General features: G+C 29.5%; 2 protein-coding genes across 2 annotated transcripts; one reads left to right on the top strand and one right to left on the bottom strand.

Annotated features, from left to right (window-relative positions):
- The first annotated feature begins 410 nt into the window (after positions 1-410).
- On the top strand, positions 411-1,992 carry LOC140873430 (protein CHLORORESPIRATORY REDUCTION 6, chloroplastic-like). Its single transcript, XM_073276539.1, has 4 exons — positions 411-645; positions 732-863; positions 1,219-1,427; positions 1,617-1,992. Exons 1-4 carry the CDS (start codon positions 450-452, stop codon positions 1,836-1,838), a joined length of 759 nt encoding a protein of 252 aa, XP_073132640.1. The 5' UTR covers positions 411-449; the 3' UTR covers positions 1,839-1,992.
- Positions 1,993-13,026: 11,034 nt separating this feature from the next.
- Positions 13,027-16,386, bottom strand: LOC140873432 (uncharacterized). Its single transcript, XM_073276540.1, has 3 exons — positions 16,201-16,386; positions 14,932-14,999; positions 13,027-13,267 (listed from the first exon to the last, which is right to left on the bottom strand). The coding sequence occupies exons 1-3, from the start codon at positions 16,259-16,261 to the stop codon at positions 13,052-13,054; spliced, it is 345 nt and encodes a 114-aa protein (XP_073132641.1). The 5' UTR covers positions 16,262-16,386; the 3' UTR covers positions 13,027-13,051.
- Between the last annotated feature and the right edge of the window lie 3,605 nt (positions 16,387-19,991).

The raw sequence follows: 19,991 nt of genomic DNA, 5'->3' as shown, positions 1-19,991 counted from the left end.
AAAATCCATTGAACCAAACACAGAAGGATTTAATTTTACTCCCTCCGTCTCATATATGTTGTCTTGTTTTAGTTTTCACACGAATTAAGAAAAATTTATTGAAAAAGTAAATTTTATATAAACTTCATATTTTATCCTTATTTAATGTATTAAAAAATGTTTGCACAATTTTCAAGGTGTAGTTAATAGGGGTATATTAGTAAAGAATTATAAAAAAATATTACTAAATATGGTGTATGACTATATATTTGGGACAAACAAAAAAGGAAACGTGGATAATATAATTGGGACGGAGGGAGTAATTAATATTATATTTATAGATAATAATATTTGGAGGAAAAAAAAAAAGGGGTCATAGAGGTGGAATTGCAAGTCCACAAAAGTGGAGTGGTTGAAGTTAAAACAAAAAAAGAAGTTAAATGGGATAAGAGCGAAGGGGAGTCATCAAAATGGCTTCCATAAGACCTCTTTATCCACATTCTTGTCCACTCAAACAGCCCATTCCCTCTTCCACCATTAATCCACCAGTTTTTCACTGTAAATCCACCACCTTCACTGCCCAAGTACCCCAAAGGCTCGTTTCCCTTTCGGTCTCATTCAATCCTTCTGGGAGCTATGATCTCTCCTTGTACGACGATGAAAATGGTAAGTGTGAGAATATTAATTTAATTTGTACATAATATATTTTGCTCTATTTTTTTTGTCATGTAAAAATAATCATATATATGTAGATGCATCAAGAGCACCTCCTCCAATGCCTCCGTCCGAGGGCCGGTATGAGGTACTCATCGACAACCATAACATCACCCGCCTCGACTTGTCCCCGTTTCATAATGCCACCGGAATAACGTCTCCCGAATCGGGTACCACTTGGTTAATGTCGTAAATTTTACGGTCACTTTTTTTTATAAATGAGAACCCGCGGTCGCTACCTTCAGTAACTTTTGGTCCCATCAACGGTGACTATATATTTAGACAAGCGCATGTGCTTTAATACATATGCCTCCAGCTTGTGATATTTAAGAGTAGTTAGATTTTTTGTGAAAACAAAATTCTATATGATTTTGAATGTATATCGTTAATTAAATATTTCATATTGTCCAACGATGTGTCTAGAATAGATGAGTGCAATACAACTCTTTGTCCTATTAAAATATTCTAACAACATGTACTTAATTAGCGTGCGCTGAAGTACTAGTATATATATATATTATGCAGCCAATCCAAAGGGTTATCTAGAGCGTACCATCGGCTTTACGATTAATTACGTTAGGGAAGACGAAGGTGATCCACGAGAACTGTCCGAATTCCCTGAAATAAGGCTATGGTTTGTAAGATTGGATGCTACGTACCCATGGCTCCCTGTTGTCTTGGACTGGAGAGCAGGCGAGCTTGCGCGCTATGCCGCCATGCTTGTACCTCATCAGGTAACGTCCAAAATCTTATTCAAAATCTAGACTCGTGCCTTCTCAATGCACACTTGCACTTAAACCATTGAGGGTCTAACAAACATTCGATTTCGCGATGAATGGTACCGATAGTACTCGATGGTGTTACATTTGACTAGCTGGTATACTTCATACATATAAATTTTGTGACATGTGGTTTTTTGGCAGATGAGTTTGAGAACGGGGATAGTATTCAACCCGGAGGCCCTCGAATTATTCGTGATGAATAAGGTGTTTGTCGCATACTCTTGGTTGAAGGAGCATGGCATTGCTAAGCCGAGATTGAAGGCTAAAGACATGGCGAGGATGCTTGGGTTTGGGATTGGAGATGATCTCTTTGATTTGGTCGATGGCCAAAACAATATCGACCAAATAAGCCCTTCAAAATAATTTTATATATTAAGAATTCTATTTTCGGGTGCTTCATTTCATTATACACACAAAATTGTTTGAGAAGTTAATTAGGTTGAGCATGATGTCAAGACTACTTTGTAATACTCATGGCTCACATAGAACGAATACAAGGTTAAGCTAGCAATTTATATATCGCCACTTTACGAAATCAAAATTTTTTGCATATGAAAAATCTCGCAACCTGCTTTCGACCAAATTTATTTATTAAAAACAAGATATATACAAATACATTGGTATATAATCGAAACAAGGGAATTACTTATATATTTTTGTTAAAATGATGTGCCTACAAAGTTGGCTGGTATCAGTTGAGGGAAGACCTAAACTGAACTGAGAAAAATAGACTGATAGTGGGAACTTATGTCTTGCCCAAAACTGAAGTGAGAAGCTAAACTGATTGCTAATCTGAACACCAAATTGAACAAATGGAAGAAGCTGAGGAAAGATCAACTGAAGAAGGGAAGCAACCGATGTAGCGTTGATTGGATCAGTCTTGGTATTGCAAATTAAGCTGGAGTCAGTCGAGACTGAAGTCAGTTGCGGAGGAAATCAGCTTGGTATTGCAATTTATACTCCTATATCTCAATAAGATTTGCTCATGTTCTTATCATTTAAGTTTCGTGTGATTAACCGAAAACTGATTATTTCATTTTGACGGTGATTTATCAATTTTTCATTGAATACTTGTCTTGGATTATTGTAAAAACATTACATTTTTTGTTTTGTAATTTGCAAGTTTCTCATTTTTTTCTTCGTTTGCAAGATTATGAATTGACTGATTGTATTACCAAATTGAAAAACTTGCCAGTTATATGAACAAAAATATCATTTTCCCAAAACAATTTCAGTACATTATCAATTTATATAAGACAAAAATTAACTCCTATGAGACGGTCTCAAGGGTCATTTTTTTAAACGGATCTCTTATATATGTTATCCATTAAAAAGTATTACATTTTATGCCAAAAGTTTTACTTATTATTATAAATATGGGTAGGGTTCACCTGTCTCACATGCAAGAGTGTTACTCTATAAGTAAATATGCGAGTATCATGAGAAAACCGAAAAAAAAAACTATTAATTTTTACAAAAGCAAATCCACACTCGACTATGGGTCTACAACATGTATCTTTCTTCCTTTATTTTCCTTTTTTTGGAAATAAAATATTTTTTTATTCAGTGTAATTTGTCATTATTTCGCATTTTTTAAATTTTTTTTCATTGAAGTGTACTGGACAAGTCAATAAGTCAGCAACATATACGCACTAAACAAGTACTACACAGAAAAAAAAAAACACTAAAATTGTGAGAAAAAAGCAAAAGATTATGGATTACAATTAAATTTGTCAAACATGCATATATAAAAAGTACAATCACAAACAATATAAAATGAGCAAAATTACAATATTTTCCGATCCTACTCATATTCAGAATACGTCATATATATATATATATATATATTAAATCATCTCGAAAAACCCACGAGGAAAAATTTGTCATATCTAAATATACGCAAAAGCTTAAGGAAACCCTCGATAAATTAAGCAATTCCATTAAACCTCAATTGACCAAAAGGGTTGAAATTAGTTTGACTTCCCACTTGACTCTCCATCATGAGCTGGAAGAATATTTATACGTACACACGAATCTGCACGAGTAAATGCTCTTCAAATGCTGCTCACCACGTGTAGGATGTGCACACCCATAGCTTCCCTCATGCACACCTATTTCTAGGGGTTGCAAATTTTTAAAAAATCTCTACCCGTTCCGATTTTCAACCCATTCTTGTCCCGAATTTTTTTCGTTCCGAATTTTTTCCTAGTGTTCGAGATTATTCCCGACCCGATCAATGTCGGAATCGAGATCGGGATAGGCAACCCTTTCCGACGGGATTCCCGACCGACCCGAATATAAAAATAATGTTTTTTAATAATATTTTTTTAATTAAAAAAATTATTTTTTTTTAATTTTATGTTTTAATATTAATGTTTTATAATTATATACCATATAATTTTTTTTATATTTATAGTTTTTAATATTAACATTGAGTTATAATTTTTTATTTTGTTTTTTTTATTATGAATAATTATATGTTTTTTATTAATCAAGTAGTTGTTTTAGTTTATTTGTAATGTACTAAAAAAATGTTTTAGTTTTTTAATGGTTATATATAAAGAAATTTTAATTTATTTGTAATGTATTAAGAAATTGTTTGATTTTTTTCATAATTTTTTTTAAAAAAATATTTTCATATAATTTTTTTTTAAAAAAAATATTATTCGGGATTACCCTCTCCCGAACAACGGGATCCCGAATGTTCGGAATCCCGAACATTCGGGTCCCAACACATCTCGGGTGCAGGATCGGGAGAAAAAAAATATCTCAATTCCTATCGGGATGGGAATCGGGTAAGGGGGTTACGGGACGGGTCCCGACCCGATTCCACCCCTAACTATTTCTTCTTGCCATTTAGGATAATACAAATTTCAGTTAACACCAACCCCACACTTATAATAATAATTTCCTTAATTCTAACTAAAAAGTTTACAAGTTTTATCTGTGTTTTTTTGAAAATTTTTAATTTTTATATATATTCTTGTAATCACATGTATAGATCATTTGACTAAATTTTTGAGTACATTGCTTGCTGTTGAGTGCTGACATGTCACTCGCGACCTTTCGGTTTACAATAAGTCAATGCCATCATGGCCTCATTGTAGGGAAAAATGTCCTAAAGTTAAAAAGTTGGGATACGAAAGAATTACGTCCTTGGTAAAAGTAGGGATCATGAAAATATTTAATTTGTTCATTGATGCTATAAATACGTTGGGGGAACTCCTCAAACCCTAGTAGACTTGAAGCCACTTAGAAATTAAATCAATAATTTTGCAATTCTTCGCCTTTATTTTAGTCACACTTCTTGTTCTTGTGTTCAGTCAAGATGGTGTACACTAGTGGCAAGGAACAAGGGTGTCTTGAGAAATTATTTATCAAAGAAGATCATGAGTCCGAGGTTTATTTTAAAATACGCCGAGATATCGAGGGCGATGACGATGACGATGACGATGATGGATCAAACGTGGCACCTGCGGCTTAAACAATTTATATATATATATATATATATTTAAACTATAAGTTGTGAACGTCTTAAGATCCAATTATTAAGCATATATAAGGTATGTATCCAGGAGTTGAAGATGGGTAATATTTAAGCTATTTTCGGAGCGGACAACTGAGGGGAAGAGGTAAGATGTCTTGTATTTTACCTTCTCAAGAGACATATTCAATTCTCATGCGTCCAAATTAATGTATTAATTTAATTATTCTATATTATGGTGTCTATGTTTTTCTAAAATGATCACGTGTCAATGATTACCAGTAGCATAAATAATGTTTCTGTTATTAATTTATATCATTAATTTATATATTATGTTGATTCTCCGCATAATCTTATCATTCTCAATTAATTAAGCAGCACATTAATATGCATGAAGATATATATCATTTAAAATGGCAAGATGTCATTATATAATTAACTGATCACTCCCACCTAGCTCCTTCATCGTCCATATATGGCCTTTTTATCGCATGATGATTCTTGTATTATATTCCATTAAAATCATACAATTGATAATATCATCTATTAAAATAATATCAACTTAATTTAAAAAATAATGTTTGAGATCATTTCAATAAAGTAAAATAAAGCATATTGTAAGGTTTGGACAGTATGAAATCACAGAAATACCAGAAAACTTTTCGAGAGTGTGTTATCTTTCAGTGTTGTCAACACTTCAAGAAAACACTATGCAGCAAAATAATTAACTAACAGCAAAAAAAATAGCACACAGATATTTATGCACAAGTACTAAGTACTTGTACGATGCCTCATGGCGAAATAATCACTAGAAAATCAAATCAGTTTACAAAAACCAACTAGTGATTGTTTATGAAAAACTACTTTTCTCAACAAATTGAAAAAATAAATAACTTCCTAAAAACTAGTAAGAACTAGAATAAAAAATCAATAGAAAGTTCTAAACCGAAAAACAAAAACCAAAGAAACACTTTCTGAACAACACTTCACTCGTGTGTTCTTCAGTGTTTCCAACACTACTCGGCAACACAACGTAGCAGTTGTATCTCTTCAGAAATTCTTCAATGATAGATCTTCAATACTCTAGAATTTCTTCAGTAATTTCTCTATGTATTTTGTTCTCTACGTTTTACTCTTTTGATCTCTCTATCTCGTTCTCTCTCTCGTTGTTGTTCTGATCGGTCCAAGCACTCTTATAAATAGATCTTCAATATATTTCAATAAATAAGATCCTACAAAGCATGAAAACAATATATCATCAGAAATCAAATATTTCGAATCAAGATATAACAGATATTACCAATTTTAAAACTTGTTATAAGAAAGGCAAAACTATAAATATAGAATTTGAATGCAATAAGGAAACAATTCAAAAGAAATGTGCATGACATGTTCTTTCACATATAATACAGAACTTCAAGGAAGACTTTGGGATATACGATTTGAGACGAGTTCCAAATAAAAAATGTCACCCAATTTTCATCCATATAAATCATACAATTTATAATATCTATCTATTTCAATTTATAGACTAAGAAACCTTAAGTTTCTTTCGAGTGCCGAATAAATTTAATTATTCTAATATTAATTTTGATATCATTATCAAGAATCAAATATTAAAATAATGTAATCAAGTTTTCTGTTTTTCTTCCAACGAACTTAAAGAAAATATTATAAGGCCTCGCGAACTTTTAGAAAAAATCATAGCTTGTGTTCTCCTATAATCCTATTCAAGATTCCTTTCTAAGTGTCAGATTTCAAATAAATTTAACATTCAATTTATGATCAGTAAAATAAAAGACAGTTAAAATATGAATACACAAATAAATTTTAAGAATAAATAATAGTAACCAAAATAATATATAAAACATGAAATTCAAATTAAATCAAGATACGTAAATATCTAAAAACAATCAATAAATTTATAATGAAATAATCAAACGTACAATACATAGACATACCAAAATCTCATCATAATTATTCAAGTAGAATAATAAAAATCACAGAGTAATGTTGATTCTCTTTTCAGATGAATTTTCTTCGTCTTATGATTCAATAATTCTCCCCTGTCGACTGTCGTTCACTCCAACATCTCAAATCTATGTTCCAAAGTCTCTTTGAATACATAGCACTGTATTGTTGTGTTGTTTGGATATAATAATTGGATGAAAAAAGAATGAAAAGTGTCGCTTCTGTTTTTGAAAATTTAGTCATCATCTTTTATTTATAACATTATATCATTAACGGATCAAAAACGACGCATAAAGCCCGATATAGATAGGTTTCTGAGCCAATGTTGTTCCTGTGTCCGAAAATCTGCATCTCTGAGCCTTTGGATCTGGAAAATAGGAACGCTGCTTCATTCTGTTTCGATGTTGTTTTTGGATGCCTGGGCCTCGATGCTTCGGTCTAGAAGGTATTTTTTTGTTTGTTTTCATGAGTTTTCAACTCCTTTAAGCCTTTTATTCTACAAGATGAATATATATGATCACTATATCATGTTTGCATTGTCGTACCTATGATTTTTAGGGCTTGATTCGAACTTAAAAATAATTTTTCAACTTTTTAAAAATTATTTAAGAGAGTTTTTGAAAACTAAATATGCAAAATATTATAAAGTTAATCTATATCTATACCTATTTAAATAAAAGATCAAAGTTATTTCACGAATAAAAAGTTAAAGTTTTATAATTGTAAAATAAGAACTTTATCCTTTTATTTACACTATAAGCAAAACCTATAAAAATATATAGGGTTATGAAAGTAAAAACAACATTTTAGCTAGGGCATAAACGTAAATCAATATTTATAATATATGTAAAATTGATTATTATGATAAGGTTAAAATTGACAAAGTGTGTGCATATTAGATAAGGATTTAGTTTCCAAAAAAATTGAAATACCAAAATACTTTATTTTCTATTTTCTTGTAGATAATATGATAAGATCAAAATTGACAAAATATGTGCATATTAGATAATAAAGATTCAGTTTCCAAAAAAAATGAAATATCAAAATACTTTATTTTCTATTTTTTGTATATAAAGTGAATATTTTTTTTCCACAAATATTTTTTAAAAAAATTCAACAAAAATATTAATTAAATACTAATAGATTGAAACACCAGATATTTGATTTTTATTTGTTTGTAGATTGGATAAACGTATTTTTTAAAAAAATCTTACATATTTTAATTTGTGTAAGGACCTATTGAGATAAATAATTATATCATGAGTTCATTTAAATATAAAATATTATTATATTTTTAAAGTTATTAATATATATATATATATATGTTAATTAAATTACACACTCATGTTGAAATAAATCAATTCAAGTAGAGTAAAGTTTTAATCTAAAATAATAAATAAAAAATACACCAACACACACATATCATATATACAAAAGTTGAAATTAAAAAAATTTAACTAATTTTCCTCTTCATAAAAGCTAAAACCATTAAAAAAATTATGAGATAGTCTTACAATTAATGAAAAAATATTAAATACACCAAAATAAATAAGAATATGCATTTACTCTCAAAACAGAAAAAAAAAGTTGAAATAAAAGATGAAATGTAAACGTTTTTAACTAATAACATTGAAAATTCAATCAAAAATTTCGGCAACGAAAACATTATAAGCAAAAGGAAATAATTAGATTTTAAAAAATAATAAATTAAAAAGAAAAGAGGATGTCCAACAATTACATTAATCATTAACGATATTGACATATAAGTAATAGATGACGATACATACCAGAATGTAGTTGGAAACGATGAAATTATATATTGTTATATTTGTAACTAAAAATTTTTAGTAATAAAAAAGTATGTCCAACGAAAAAATAAAATAATAACGATAGCAAAATGTAAATGATTGATAGAAAAAGACGTCATCACAAAAATTCTATTAAGATGATGTATATATTGATTCTTTCATAAAGAAATAAAAAACGGATGATAAATGGAAAAAAAAAGTGAGAAAAAAATTCAAAATATAAAAGGAAAAAATAATTGCACAATAATTTAAATTAAGGTTTAGAATACATTATCTATATTACATTTGTTTTCCATAAATCAATAGTCACAAAATAAATAATCAACACATAAGATAAGAAATTACAAAATAAATATTTAATTTAATTAACTTATCTCACTTATTAACAAATACAGAATAAATAATATTGCTTGAAAACATACATACATGAGTTAGAAAATAAGACGAATTCATGATAAGAAACAAACCATAATTGCACAAGCATAATCAAAAAACAATAAAAAAACACTAGCTGTAATAATTGCATAGGTTTCAATATCAATAATATGACAAGGTAAAACTACATTAAATACTATATTTATAATCTTACATGAGTTATTGATAATGTCTTATTCTAAACATTTAATGTAGATATAAAATAATGATGACCATAAATGAAAAAAATTATTGAAACTCGGGGGTTACATTGTTCGAAAACATTGTAAATTTTTTTATTAGTTGAAATATTAAAGATTATATATTGATTCCATAACTAAACATTAATAGTTTTTCTTTCAAATAGTATATATTACCAATTATTATAAAATATACTTTATTTAAAGAACGACAACACTTTAATAAAGAGATGATAATTGACCAGTTCTAAACTTAGACTTGTATTAAACCTGCCCCAAAAAGACGAGTTTGGACTTGCCCAAACGTGTTCACAAAACCATGACGCTTGATTGCTGTGCGGTTTAAAAGATTTGAGTTGCATTATTACCGCCTGTTATAATTTTTGGTAAAGAGGCAAACTTATTCGTATTTTGTTATAACCATTATTTGCAATAACGTCTATAGATTTAATTAGACTTGTAACATATAAAATATTTAAACAAAGATTATTCGTAATCATTTTATAAAAAAATGTTGTAAAGATCATATTACATTGAATTTAATATTTACTTAAATATCATGAAGATTATTAACTAATTGCATGTTTATCTCTTCTCATTTCAACTAATTTATTCAACAACATTTATCGATAATAAAAAGTTGTTCTCACGTGCAACGCACGTGATTTTTACTAGTTATAATAAAAACATATATATAATACTCAAAACTTTATAATGTCATTAAATAATAAACTAAAATGTTATAAATAATCACTTAAATAAAACTTTGCTATTTTATCAGCAAAAACATCAATTATTTGATAATATACGAAACTCAAAAAAATGAATGCATCAGTTGAAAAAACTTCTTACACTATACCTAATCATACCCACGAATAAAATATCACAACATTCCTAACGAAATCAGAAAAATTAGGGGAAAAATAAAAGGGAAAATTGCTTTTTTGGTCCTGTATGTTTGTCACTTTGCGATTTTGGTCCTTTATATTTTCAGATTGCAGTTTTAGTCCGCTATCTTTATTTTTTTGGCAATTTTAGTCCTTTTTCCGATGTGGCGCTGACGTGGCACAAATTCAATGCTGATGTGGAGCTGACGTGTACAGTGCCACGTCAGCATTTTCGAAGAAAAAGGACCGAAATTGCCAAAAATCGAAACATACAGGACTAAAACTGAAATGTGAAAACATAAAGGACCAAAATCGCAAAGTGACAAACATACAGGACTAAATTTGCAATTTTCCCAAAATAAAATAACATGTAAGTTTATGAAATCCAAGAATCAATAATGAAATAGAGTGGTGAAAGTTTTGAAACCCAAAAGTCGTTCTCCATTAATTATCTTGCGATGTGACTAAAAATTCAGATTTCGAGAGAAAAATGACTGATACTATTTATTTATTTTTTTGGAAAATCATGAAATTTTAAAAAAAAAATTTATGGCACACATACATTAATAATAATTTATGAATTTTTTTTAGCCTTGTTTTGGACCTAAGAATGAGGCAATAGACTCACTCACTCACCTCATATCAGATCTGAGCTTGCATGTTTGTACTCAAATAAATGGAAAACATCAAATCTATGACGCACAAATATGACAAATCAGGGACTCATCAAGGTGCAAGACAATATTTAGTTGATTTTTTTGTCTGAATGATTGTTGCACCGTTCAAATATATGGTTTATAGGATTAATTTTATGATCATATTATTATTATTATTATTATTATTATTATACACGTCTCAATTATTTTTGTAATGGTCTCACATCGATTATCTCGTTTCCTCTTTCTTTGGGCTTACATTTCCGTAATGGCATTACATAAGCATTTATCAGGAAAAGTACAGTTTTAGTCCTTATATTTTCACATCAAAATATTTTTGGTCCTTAAACATTTCAAAGCAACACTTCTAGTCCTTAAACTTTACAAATTGCAACGCAATTAGTTCTTATAGTTTTTTTATGGTTAAATATATTTTTGGGGACTAATTTATTATATTTTTAAATTATAGACCTAAATAAATAAAAAAAACATGAAAAATAAAGATCATAATATCTACAATACAAACATTTTTTTTTGAGTAACATATTTATTCTTTTTTATGATGTTATTATATGTAAATAAAATTTATTACGATTTTTTTATTAAACATAAAATATCTACTTTAGAATATAAATTTTTTTCATAAAAATAATCGAATATGTTTTTAAAATTAAATATCTTATAAATATTTTAATAAGCACATTTCTTAATGTATTTTCTAATAAATTTTTAAAATAAAATTTATTTAATATCTTTGATACTAAATAACTGATTTGATATCAAATTTAATTAAATATTTACTTTTATTTAATAATAAAATACGAACTAGATAAATTTTAATTTTCTTAAAATATCAAATATATATATGTAATATATATAATTATGTTTGTAAATATTAAACATCAATAATAAATTAAAACGAATAAAAAATACATATGGTATACAAATTAATCTTGAAAGTTGAAACTTTAATTTTAATTTTAGTTTTTAATTTTTTTAAAGTTTTAAAATAAAGATAAAACATTTTTTAAAAAAATATAGTTTCATTTACTATTTTTATGTTTTTTTTTTCACAATATTTTATTATTAATTTTATTTGTTTTTAGACCCTAAAATTTAATAATATCATAAATTAGTCCTCACAAATATATTTAACTATAAAATAAATGGCAAGGACTAATTTTGTTACCATTTTTAAAGTTTAAGGACTAAAAGTTTTTTGTTGAAATGTTTAGGGACCAAAAGTATTTTGATATGAAAGTATAAGGACTAAAAATGTATTTTTTCCGCATTTATCTAATGTTTCTTGACATTTTTTAATGTTTGTGAAACGATAAGTGAGTTTTCTGAGAGATATATATATATATATATATATATATATATATATGTGTGTGTGTATATATATATATATGTGTGTGTGTGTGTGTGTTAATATGTATATATTGTGATATTATTGATGGGAAAAAATTGGAGTTTTAATTATTTATGTATTTTTGACTCCTTGCAAGTTTTGGTATTCCATATTATTGAAACTGAGTTATAGTCTTGTATTTTCAAGTTTTTTTTGTGACACTAGACAATTGAGCTCCACGTTAGGGTGAAATCGATCTGCACCGCGTCAGAAAAATTTTGTAAAAAAATCTCATAATAGCTTTCTTTAGGCATTTGCAAACATGATCTTTTATTTGGACTAGTGTATTGAATATTGATCGATGCACGCATTGCGTGGTTGTATAATATTTTTGTAATTAATTTGATTTATATTTAAATAAGAGCAATATCATAATTGTAAAAATTATCGATGGACTAAACTGTAATTTGAAATATCGAAATATAAAAATAAAACAAAAGTATAATATCTGTATCAAATAAGGATAATTTTGGTAAAAAAAAATAGTGTAGGGACAAATTATATAGACAAAGATAAACTATGTGATTATTCGGCAAATAAACAAAACATATAATAAGCACACAATTCTCCCTCCAATAACTTGTTTCCTCCGTTCAAATTCACTCATTTACATACTTGAATTCCATGAATTAATAATCGATTATCAAGTAGTACATAGTTGCAAACACTACCTAAACATGCAGATTATGATAAACTAAAATAATCATATATTATGTGCATTCGAAAACTAAATTTGTTGAAAGTATTAATTGTGGATATGAGGCTTTCTTCTTGCAAGAGTATAATCCATTTCGACTATGTCTACCTTCTCCTGACCATCGGTGTCTGTGGAATGTCGTCGTTTCTCGGTTTTTGTTGGCGATTTCACGACTAAATGCCCGTCTTTGCTTCCTATCAATTTGTTCGATGAATCAAGATCGGATTTGGGACCATGAGATTTATTTGCTTGGTTCTTGGAGTTCTGTATATTAGTTATATATAGTTACATCCGTTGAGGGAAACATATATATAATTCAAGCTATTATAAAGTACCTACACTAAGAATATTAGGCAATGTTGGCTTGATATTTTCCCGGGATATATTATTATTCAGGAAAGTATAAACAATAAAAACATGCACTAAGTTTTATGATATTTCAATTTTAAAAGTATAGAATATTTAACACACTATCATTTACAAGTCATTTATCTCATATTCACCTTGTTAGAAATTGAGTTGGATCTAACTCACCTCAAAATTAAGCTAGCTCAAGAGGTGATGTGGGACAATATTCAACACACACACCCCTCCCCCCTCCACACACACACGCCCAGGAATGAACATCTGGAGCATGAAGATATTAACGGGTTGCCTAACTATAGGCAGCTCAATTATGGGTCATCCAACACACACGGAGGGTTTGGGCTCTGATACCATGTTAGAAATGAAACTTGGACTTAACTCACCTCAAAAGCTAGCTCAAGAGGTGATGTGGGACAATATTCAGCACACCTCTCACACGCCCATGAATGAACATCTGGAGCGTTGAGATATTAACGGGTGACCTAACTATAGGCAGCCTAATTATGGGATGTCCAACACACGCGGAGGGTCTGGGTTCTGATATCATGTTAAAAATTGATTTGGACCTAACTCATCTCAAAAGCTAGCTCAAGAGGTGATGTGAGACAATATTCAACACACCTTTCGTCATTTCCGAATTATATTTTAAAATAGTATATTGGGGAAAAAAGAATTTTAAATCGTCATACAAATTCAAAAAATCACAAATTTTTTTGAATAAAATTAAGGGAAAATTGCAAATTTAGTCCTGTATGTTTGTCACTTTGCGATTTTGGTCCTTTATGTTTTCACATTTCAGTTTTAGTCCTGTATGTTTCGATTTTTGGCAATTTCGGTCCTTTTTCTTCGAAAATGCTGACGTGGCACTGTACACGTCAGCTCCACATCAGCATTGAATTGGTGCCACGTCAGCGCCACATCGGAAAAAGGACTAAAATTGCCAAAAAAATAAAGATAGCGGACTAAAACTGCAATCTGAAAATATAAAGGACCAAAATCGCAAAGTGACAAACAAACAGGACCAAAAAAGCAATTTTCCCTAAAATTAATAGCCTTTTACACCCCCAAACGTTTTCAAAAAAATCAACCACATTTAACCCCCGTGTTTTCAAAACTCAAGCACATTTATCCCTCGTGCAATGATTTTTATGCCTGCTTTTTATAACACAAGTTTTTAAATATAATGCAATTGATTTAATTTACATATGAGGCCTTTTTTCGATTTTCATGAGCTGAGAGGAGTTGATACAATTTCCGCAAATATATTGTAACATTAAATGTTAAAATAACCGTATTTAAGAACTAATAATTAAACTTAACATACTTTGAGATATCATTACATCTACTACAAAAGAGGTTGACACATCCAAATTTTAAATATATTTCACATTCCCAAATAATTTTGCAAAGATAATTTTTCCCGTTAATTTTATTTTTTTAGGAAATATTGGAAGTATACATAATATATATATATATACATACATGGAAGAAAGATTTTCTTTGTTACTTTTCAAAGGTCAATATAAATGTTGGAACCATATAATTTATTGCAAGGAACAAACCTTATAAGCAGCTGTGGTCGTGCTTATAACATTATTATGGGTCATCATGAGTTTTCTAGTTTTCCTCTCTGCAAAAACAAGAGTTGAATAAATGAATTATGAAGTTGTATATGCCAAGGACAATGATTTTTTCCCCTTTGAAAATATCAATGGAGAAAATGAGAGAGCAATATTTCACTTCTTTTTTTAGTGGTAGAACTATTTAATTTCATTCAAGTTACAATAAAAATAACTACAAGGTTTGTAACCATATCCTCCGGGTATGCCCAATATATAATTTTCAATCACAGCATTCTCATTGATATAAATTAAAATACACATTTATTATCAATAAAAAAAATATAGTAACCGGTGCGCGGGATGGTGCATGATCGATCGGGGAGTATTCTAGAACACATATTGGTGCCTAGATACTTAAATGACACATTTAGGTAGTGTTTGGAGAGCTTCTAGAAACTCTACTCAACTTTTCTTTCACAAAATTTTGTGAAAAAAAAGTTGAGAAATGTATTTTAGAAACTTTTTCAAACAATATGTTTCGACAAGTTCATTTTATGTTTATTCTAGCGATTTTTTGATTTTCACCTTTACTAGGTACATTTTTTACTAGGCAGAATTCTATCATTTCCTGCTTCTTTTTACCCACCATTTTGGCTCCAAGAAATTATATATATAAATTTTTTCCTACAAAGTCATTTTTTTGAAAAAAAAAAAAAATTATTAAAAAAACCCCATCTTTCCAGTTCTTTTTCTGTGATAGAATTTAAAAAATGCCCCACCGGAACTGAAAAATGACAAGAAAGCTTATCATCTTATGCAAAGAGAAACCGACAAATTCACAGCTATATGCTAACTTAGAGTGGTATATGCATTCAGGCTCATGATTTATAAGCTTGTCGATGCTTAATATATTTAATTTATTCAACCACTAATACAAAAGAAAATATCGTAACTTGATTCTTCAAATATATATATAATATAATATAGAAAAGATGGAGAAGAGAGAAAATAATGTTTTCAAATCATAAAAGGTGCTTAAATTCTTAGCCCATATATATGCAATAATATTCTCCATGGAATCTTAGTGTTCTTTTCTCTTCCCCGGCCAGAACCATGCTTGCATTAAATCATAATATATAGCATTAAATAACAAATGCTGGGACATTTATTATCATCTTAAAACATTCCAAATATCATTATTACACATATATAACAATAAAATGTTACATTAATTAAATGTCTATAAATTATGATTTAATTTGGACATACCTGGAGCCTCAGAGATTAAACATGTCGAAAATAGCAAAAATGTCAGCAGCAACCACCCCATAGTAAGAATCACAGTAGTAGTATAATATTGTGTTATGTATATATGTGTTTTCAGACAGAAGAACAGTATAATTTGGTGGAAAAAAACAATGAACAGATTGGGGAATTGAAATGAAGATTTTTTGAACTGGGTTCCCTGCTGGCTTTAAAGGAATTTAAATGTCCTGTGTGTGTCTGTTCATCAAAGTTGGTGAATGCCATTCAATACTATGAGGCCCCATTGTCTGTTCTGTTCTTGAAATTGATGTCGTAAAATAATTATATATATTCATGTTTTCAATTTTTGAGCAACTTTGTTTTTTTAATTTATTGGATTGTGTTATCAGGTTTAGAGTATAATCATAGTATATTAAAATTGTGTTTTGGTCATGTTATAGCTTGTATGGTTTAAAAAAATCTAGGTCGTGTTTTCGGTTAATTTACGGCCGTGATCAACTAATTCGCATTTATTTCATTTGAATCATGAATTATTCCTTGAAAATTTTGATATATATATAAGTTGCTAAGTCAGCAATTCGGTGAAAAATGACCAAAATTAATGTGAAAAAAAGATAATGAAAGTTAACGTACTCAGAACGTGAATTGACTGATATAATTTGACAAAAGAAAATGTGCAAGTTACCTGACCAAATTATAATTTTTCTCATTTTATACGATTTAGTTTGTTAAAATATATTTAGCTCAAGTATATATATATCACGTCAGATGTTGCCCATATAGGTGTCCATGGTGGTGGCCCATAATATCAAAAATATATATATATATATATATATATATATATATATATATTTATTTATTGTAACTCTCTTAGGGTGGGCAATCGGGTCGGGTTTTTCGGGTCCCGAACCGACCCGAAACCGATCGGGTGGATAAAACGGGTAGTTCGGTTTTTAGTCGGGTTCGGGTAATAACCGAACCCGATATATTTAGTCGGTTCGGTTTCGGTAGTTTAACACTACCCGTACTATCCGATCGGGTACCCGACTATTTATATATATTTTAAAAAAATGATATGGGCTTTTATTATTTGGTTTTATTTGGCCCATTATCCGATTATTTTTGGAGGGTGTCTGTAACCTAGTAGCAGAAGTGAGAAGAGACTCTCTTCAAGAGAGCCGCCGCCGCCAGCCTGCCCTCGTTCTTCCATGGATCTTGAGATTGTTCACTCATCGATTCAATTATTCAAAGCAATTGAGTTCTTTATTTTATCCTCAGCTTCTAGAGTTCAATCAAAGGCCAAAGCAATCGATTTCGAGTTCGTCTTTCCTCAGCTTCGATCGGCTTGAAGAGTTTTCTGGACTTCGACTGTTCGAGTTCATTTTTCCCCTGCTTCTATCGGCTTGCTTCTTGCTCTGGTAACGGGTAAGTGTGCTCAAGTGTTAGAATCTTTATATATTTGATAGATATTTGTGTAATCTGAAAAATATTTTCGGCCAATTTCTACACCTTACACTAATTTCAGGTTTCACAATTGATCATAATTGATCAGAAAGATGATTTTTTCAGTTTCTCATTAATCTCATTCGGAATTTTCATTTCTTCCACTGATTTGGTTTGCAGGCAGCAGGTATCTTGAAAGAATCGGAAGATATTGAAGATCAGAAGCCTCTCTATATTGTTGTAGGAATTTGAATAAATATGAATTATTCACAGAAAGACTGATGCTTTTGATTTCTGTTGTGTATTTTTATTATTTCTTTGTTTAGTTTGTTATTGTAAACATTGAAAAATAATATTTTGATAACATTTGAGTTTCTTTCTTATTACATTAATCTGTAGGTTGTATCTATTTTTTCATTTTTTTTGAAGCGGAAAACCGAAACCGAACCAAACCGAACCCGATTTAATCGGGTAACCGACTAGTCGGGTACCCGACCATCTCGGTTCGGTTTCGGGTAGTGTAAAACACTACCCGACTAATCGGGTACCCGACCCGAATAACCCGAAACCCGAAAAACCCGACCCGTGCCCACCCCTAAACTCTCTCACAGCATAGGGCCCGACCTAAATTATTCACTTGAAATAATGAAACCCAATGGCTGTTTAGGGCATCCGTAATCATAAACCTGTACAAGGGGTTTATGCTCTGCCACGTCACTGACACATCAAAAGTTACAAACCTCACACATTTTTAAAACCTCTATCAGTTATCATAAATCTCTTCAACTATATTTTTATGGGTCCCACTATCAACTAACTATCTTCAATTATATTTTCTTATTCCCAATTTCAGTTTTTATTAATAATTTAATTTGTATATATTATTAATTAATATGTTCAATAAAAAAATTTATGATATATTAAAAAACTATAAAATTACATAAAATGGTAAAATGAAAAACCAAATACACATACGAGATAAATAAAAGATTCAAATGCAAACACAAATACAAACAAAAGTACAACTACAAAATTTAAATTTAAATTTAAATTAATATAGATAATAAACTAAAAAAGAATTTAAAATAAAAATAATTTTTTTTAATAAAAAAGTCAGCAACTCTCCATGGGGAAGTGCGCACAATTATAAAATAAAAAAAAAAAAAAATTTAATCCCGGTCCCAAAATCTTGGGACCGGTTTTTGAAAATTTTTATAAACCCCACCCCAGTAATGGGGGTGTGGTTTTTAAGGGAAGGTTTATATTTTATAAACCTCCCATTACAGATGCTCTTATAGTTGCAAAACTTTTGAAGGGCGTGTGTTATTTATTATACATGCATGACTTAAGTTTTAACTCCTCTCAACATCTTATTATTTCATCGAGAAATATTTATTTTGTAAAATAATTTTAGCGCTCTCTCTCCTTTTGTAATTTGTCAAAAACCCTTACAGAACCATTAAATTCTTAAATACATGCGTTTATCTTTTAATAATTCGGTTTTCTATTTTTTTTTATTTTGTAAAATAATTTTAGCGCTCTCTCTCCTTTTGTAATTTGTCAAAAACCCTTACAGAACCATTAAATTCTTAAATACATGCGTTTCTCTTTTAATAATTCGGTTTTCTATTTTTTTTTAAAAAAAAACAAAAAATAATAAAATTTCACACTCTAGGATAAAATTTTCTGGCTTCGTCCTTCTTGGTTACACGGAACACCACACAACATAGCCATCTAAGAAAGGACGAATCTACGTACAATATTAAACCATTTTGGCAATTAATTAGAAGAAAAATAGGATTGATAATTTGGTGCTATATATTGAATTACCGGCACAGTGATGGATGTGTCATGTCACTATTGGAGGAACAAAACAAATTTGTCCTAAAACGAGGGCTCCATTCGATTTCTGGAAACTGGAATAATCAGACAGTGAAATCCAACTCAAACCCACTTATTGGATACCATAATTTTTGTGTCTCAAATAATTGGTTCCTTTTATGTTGCCTTTCATGAACAGTGTGCAATTCAAAGGAGGATCGATGAACATTTATCCACACACATAAATCATATATATCTATATATCTAGTTTATTGCATATGGTCGAGGAGAAATTCGATTCTAACGTCGATCGGTTTCGAAACACAGGGTCCACGTACTTAGACATGGATCCACTCCTCTTAGTTAGGGCTAAGGCGAGGTACGGATTTCATAATTTTCCATTTCCTTGCTCTGAATGATCAAACAATTAAGATAAATTAAGATAGCGTTTGAGAAAACTTCCAAGAAACACTTCTCAACTGTTTGTTAACAAAATTTCAAAATTTTATTGATGAAAAACTGAAAAAATT

This window comes from Henckelia pumila, unplaced genomic scaffold (genome assembly GCF_033568475.1).
Source record: "Henckelia pumila isolate YLH828 unplaced genomic scaffold, ASM3356847v2 CTG_550, whole genome shotgun sequence".
In the NCBI taxonomy this organism is placed as follows: domain Eukaryota; kingdom Viridiplantae; phylum Streptophyta; class Magnoliopsida; order Lamiales; family Gesneriaceae; genus Henckelia; species Henckelia pumila.
This window is presented reverse-complemented; position numbering and strand designations above follow the sequence as displayed.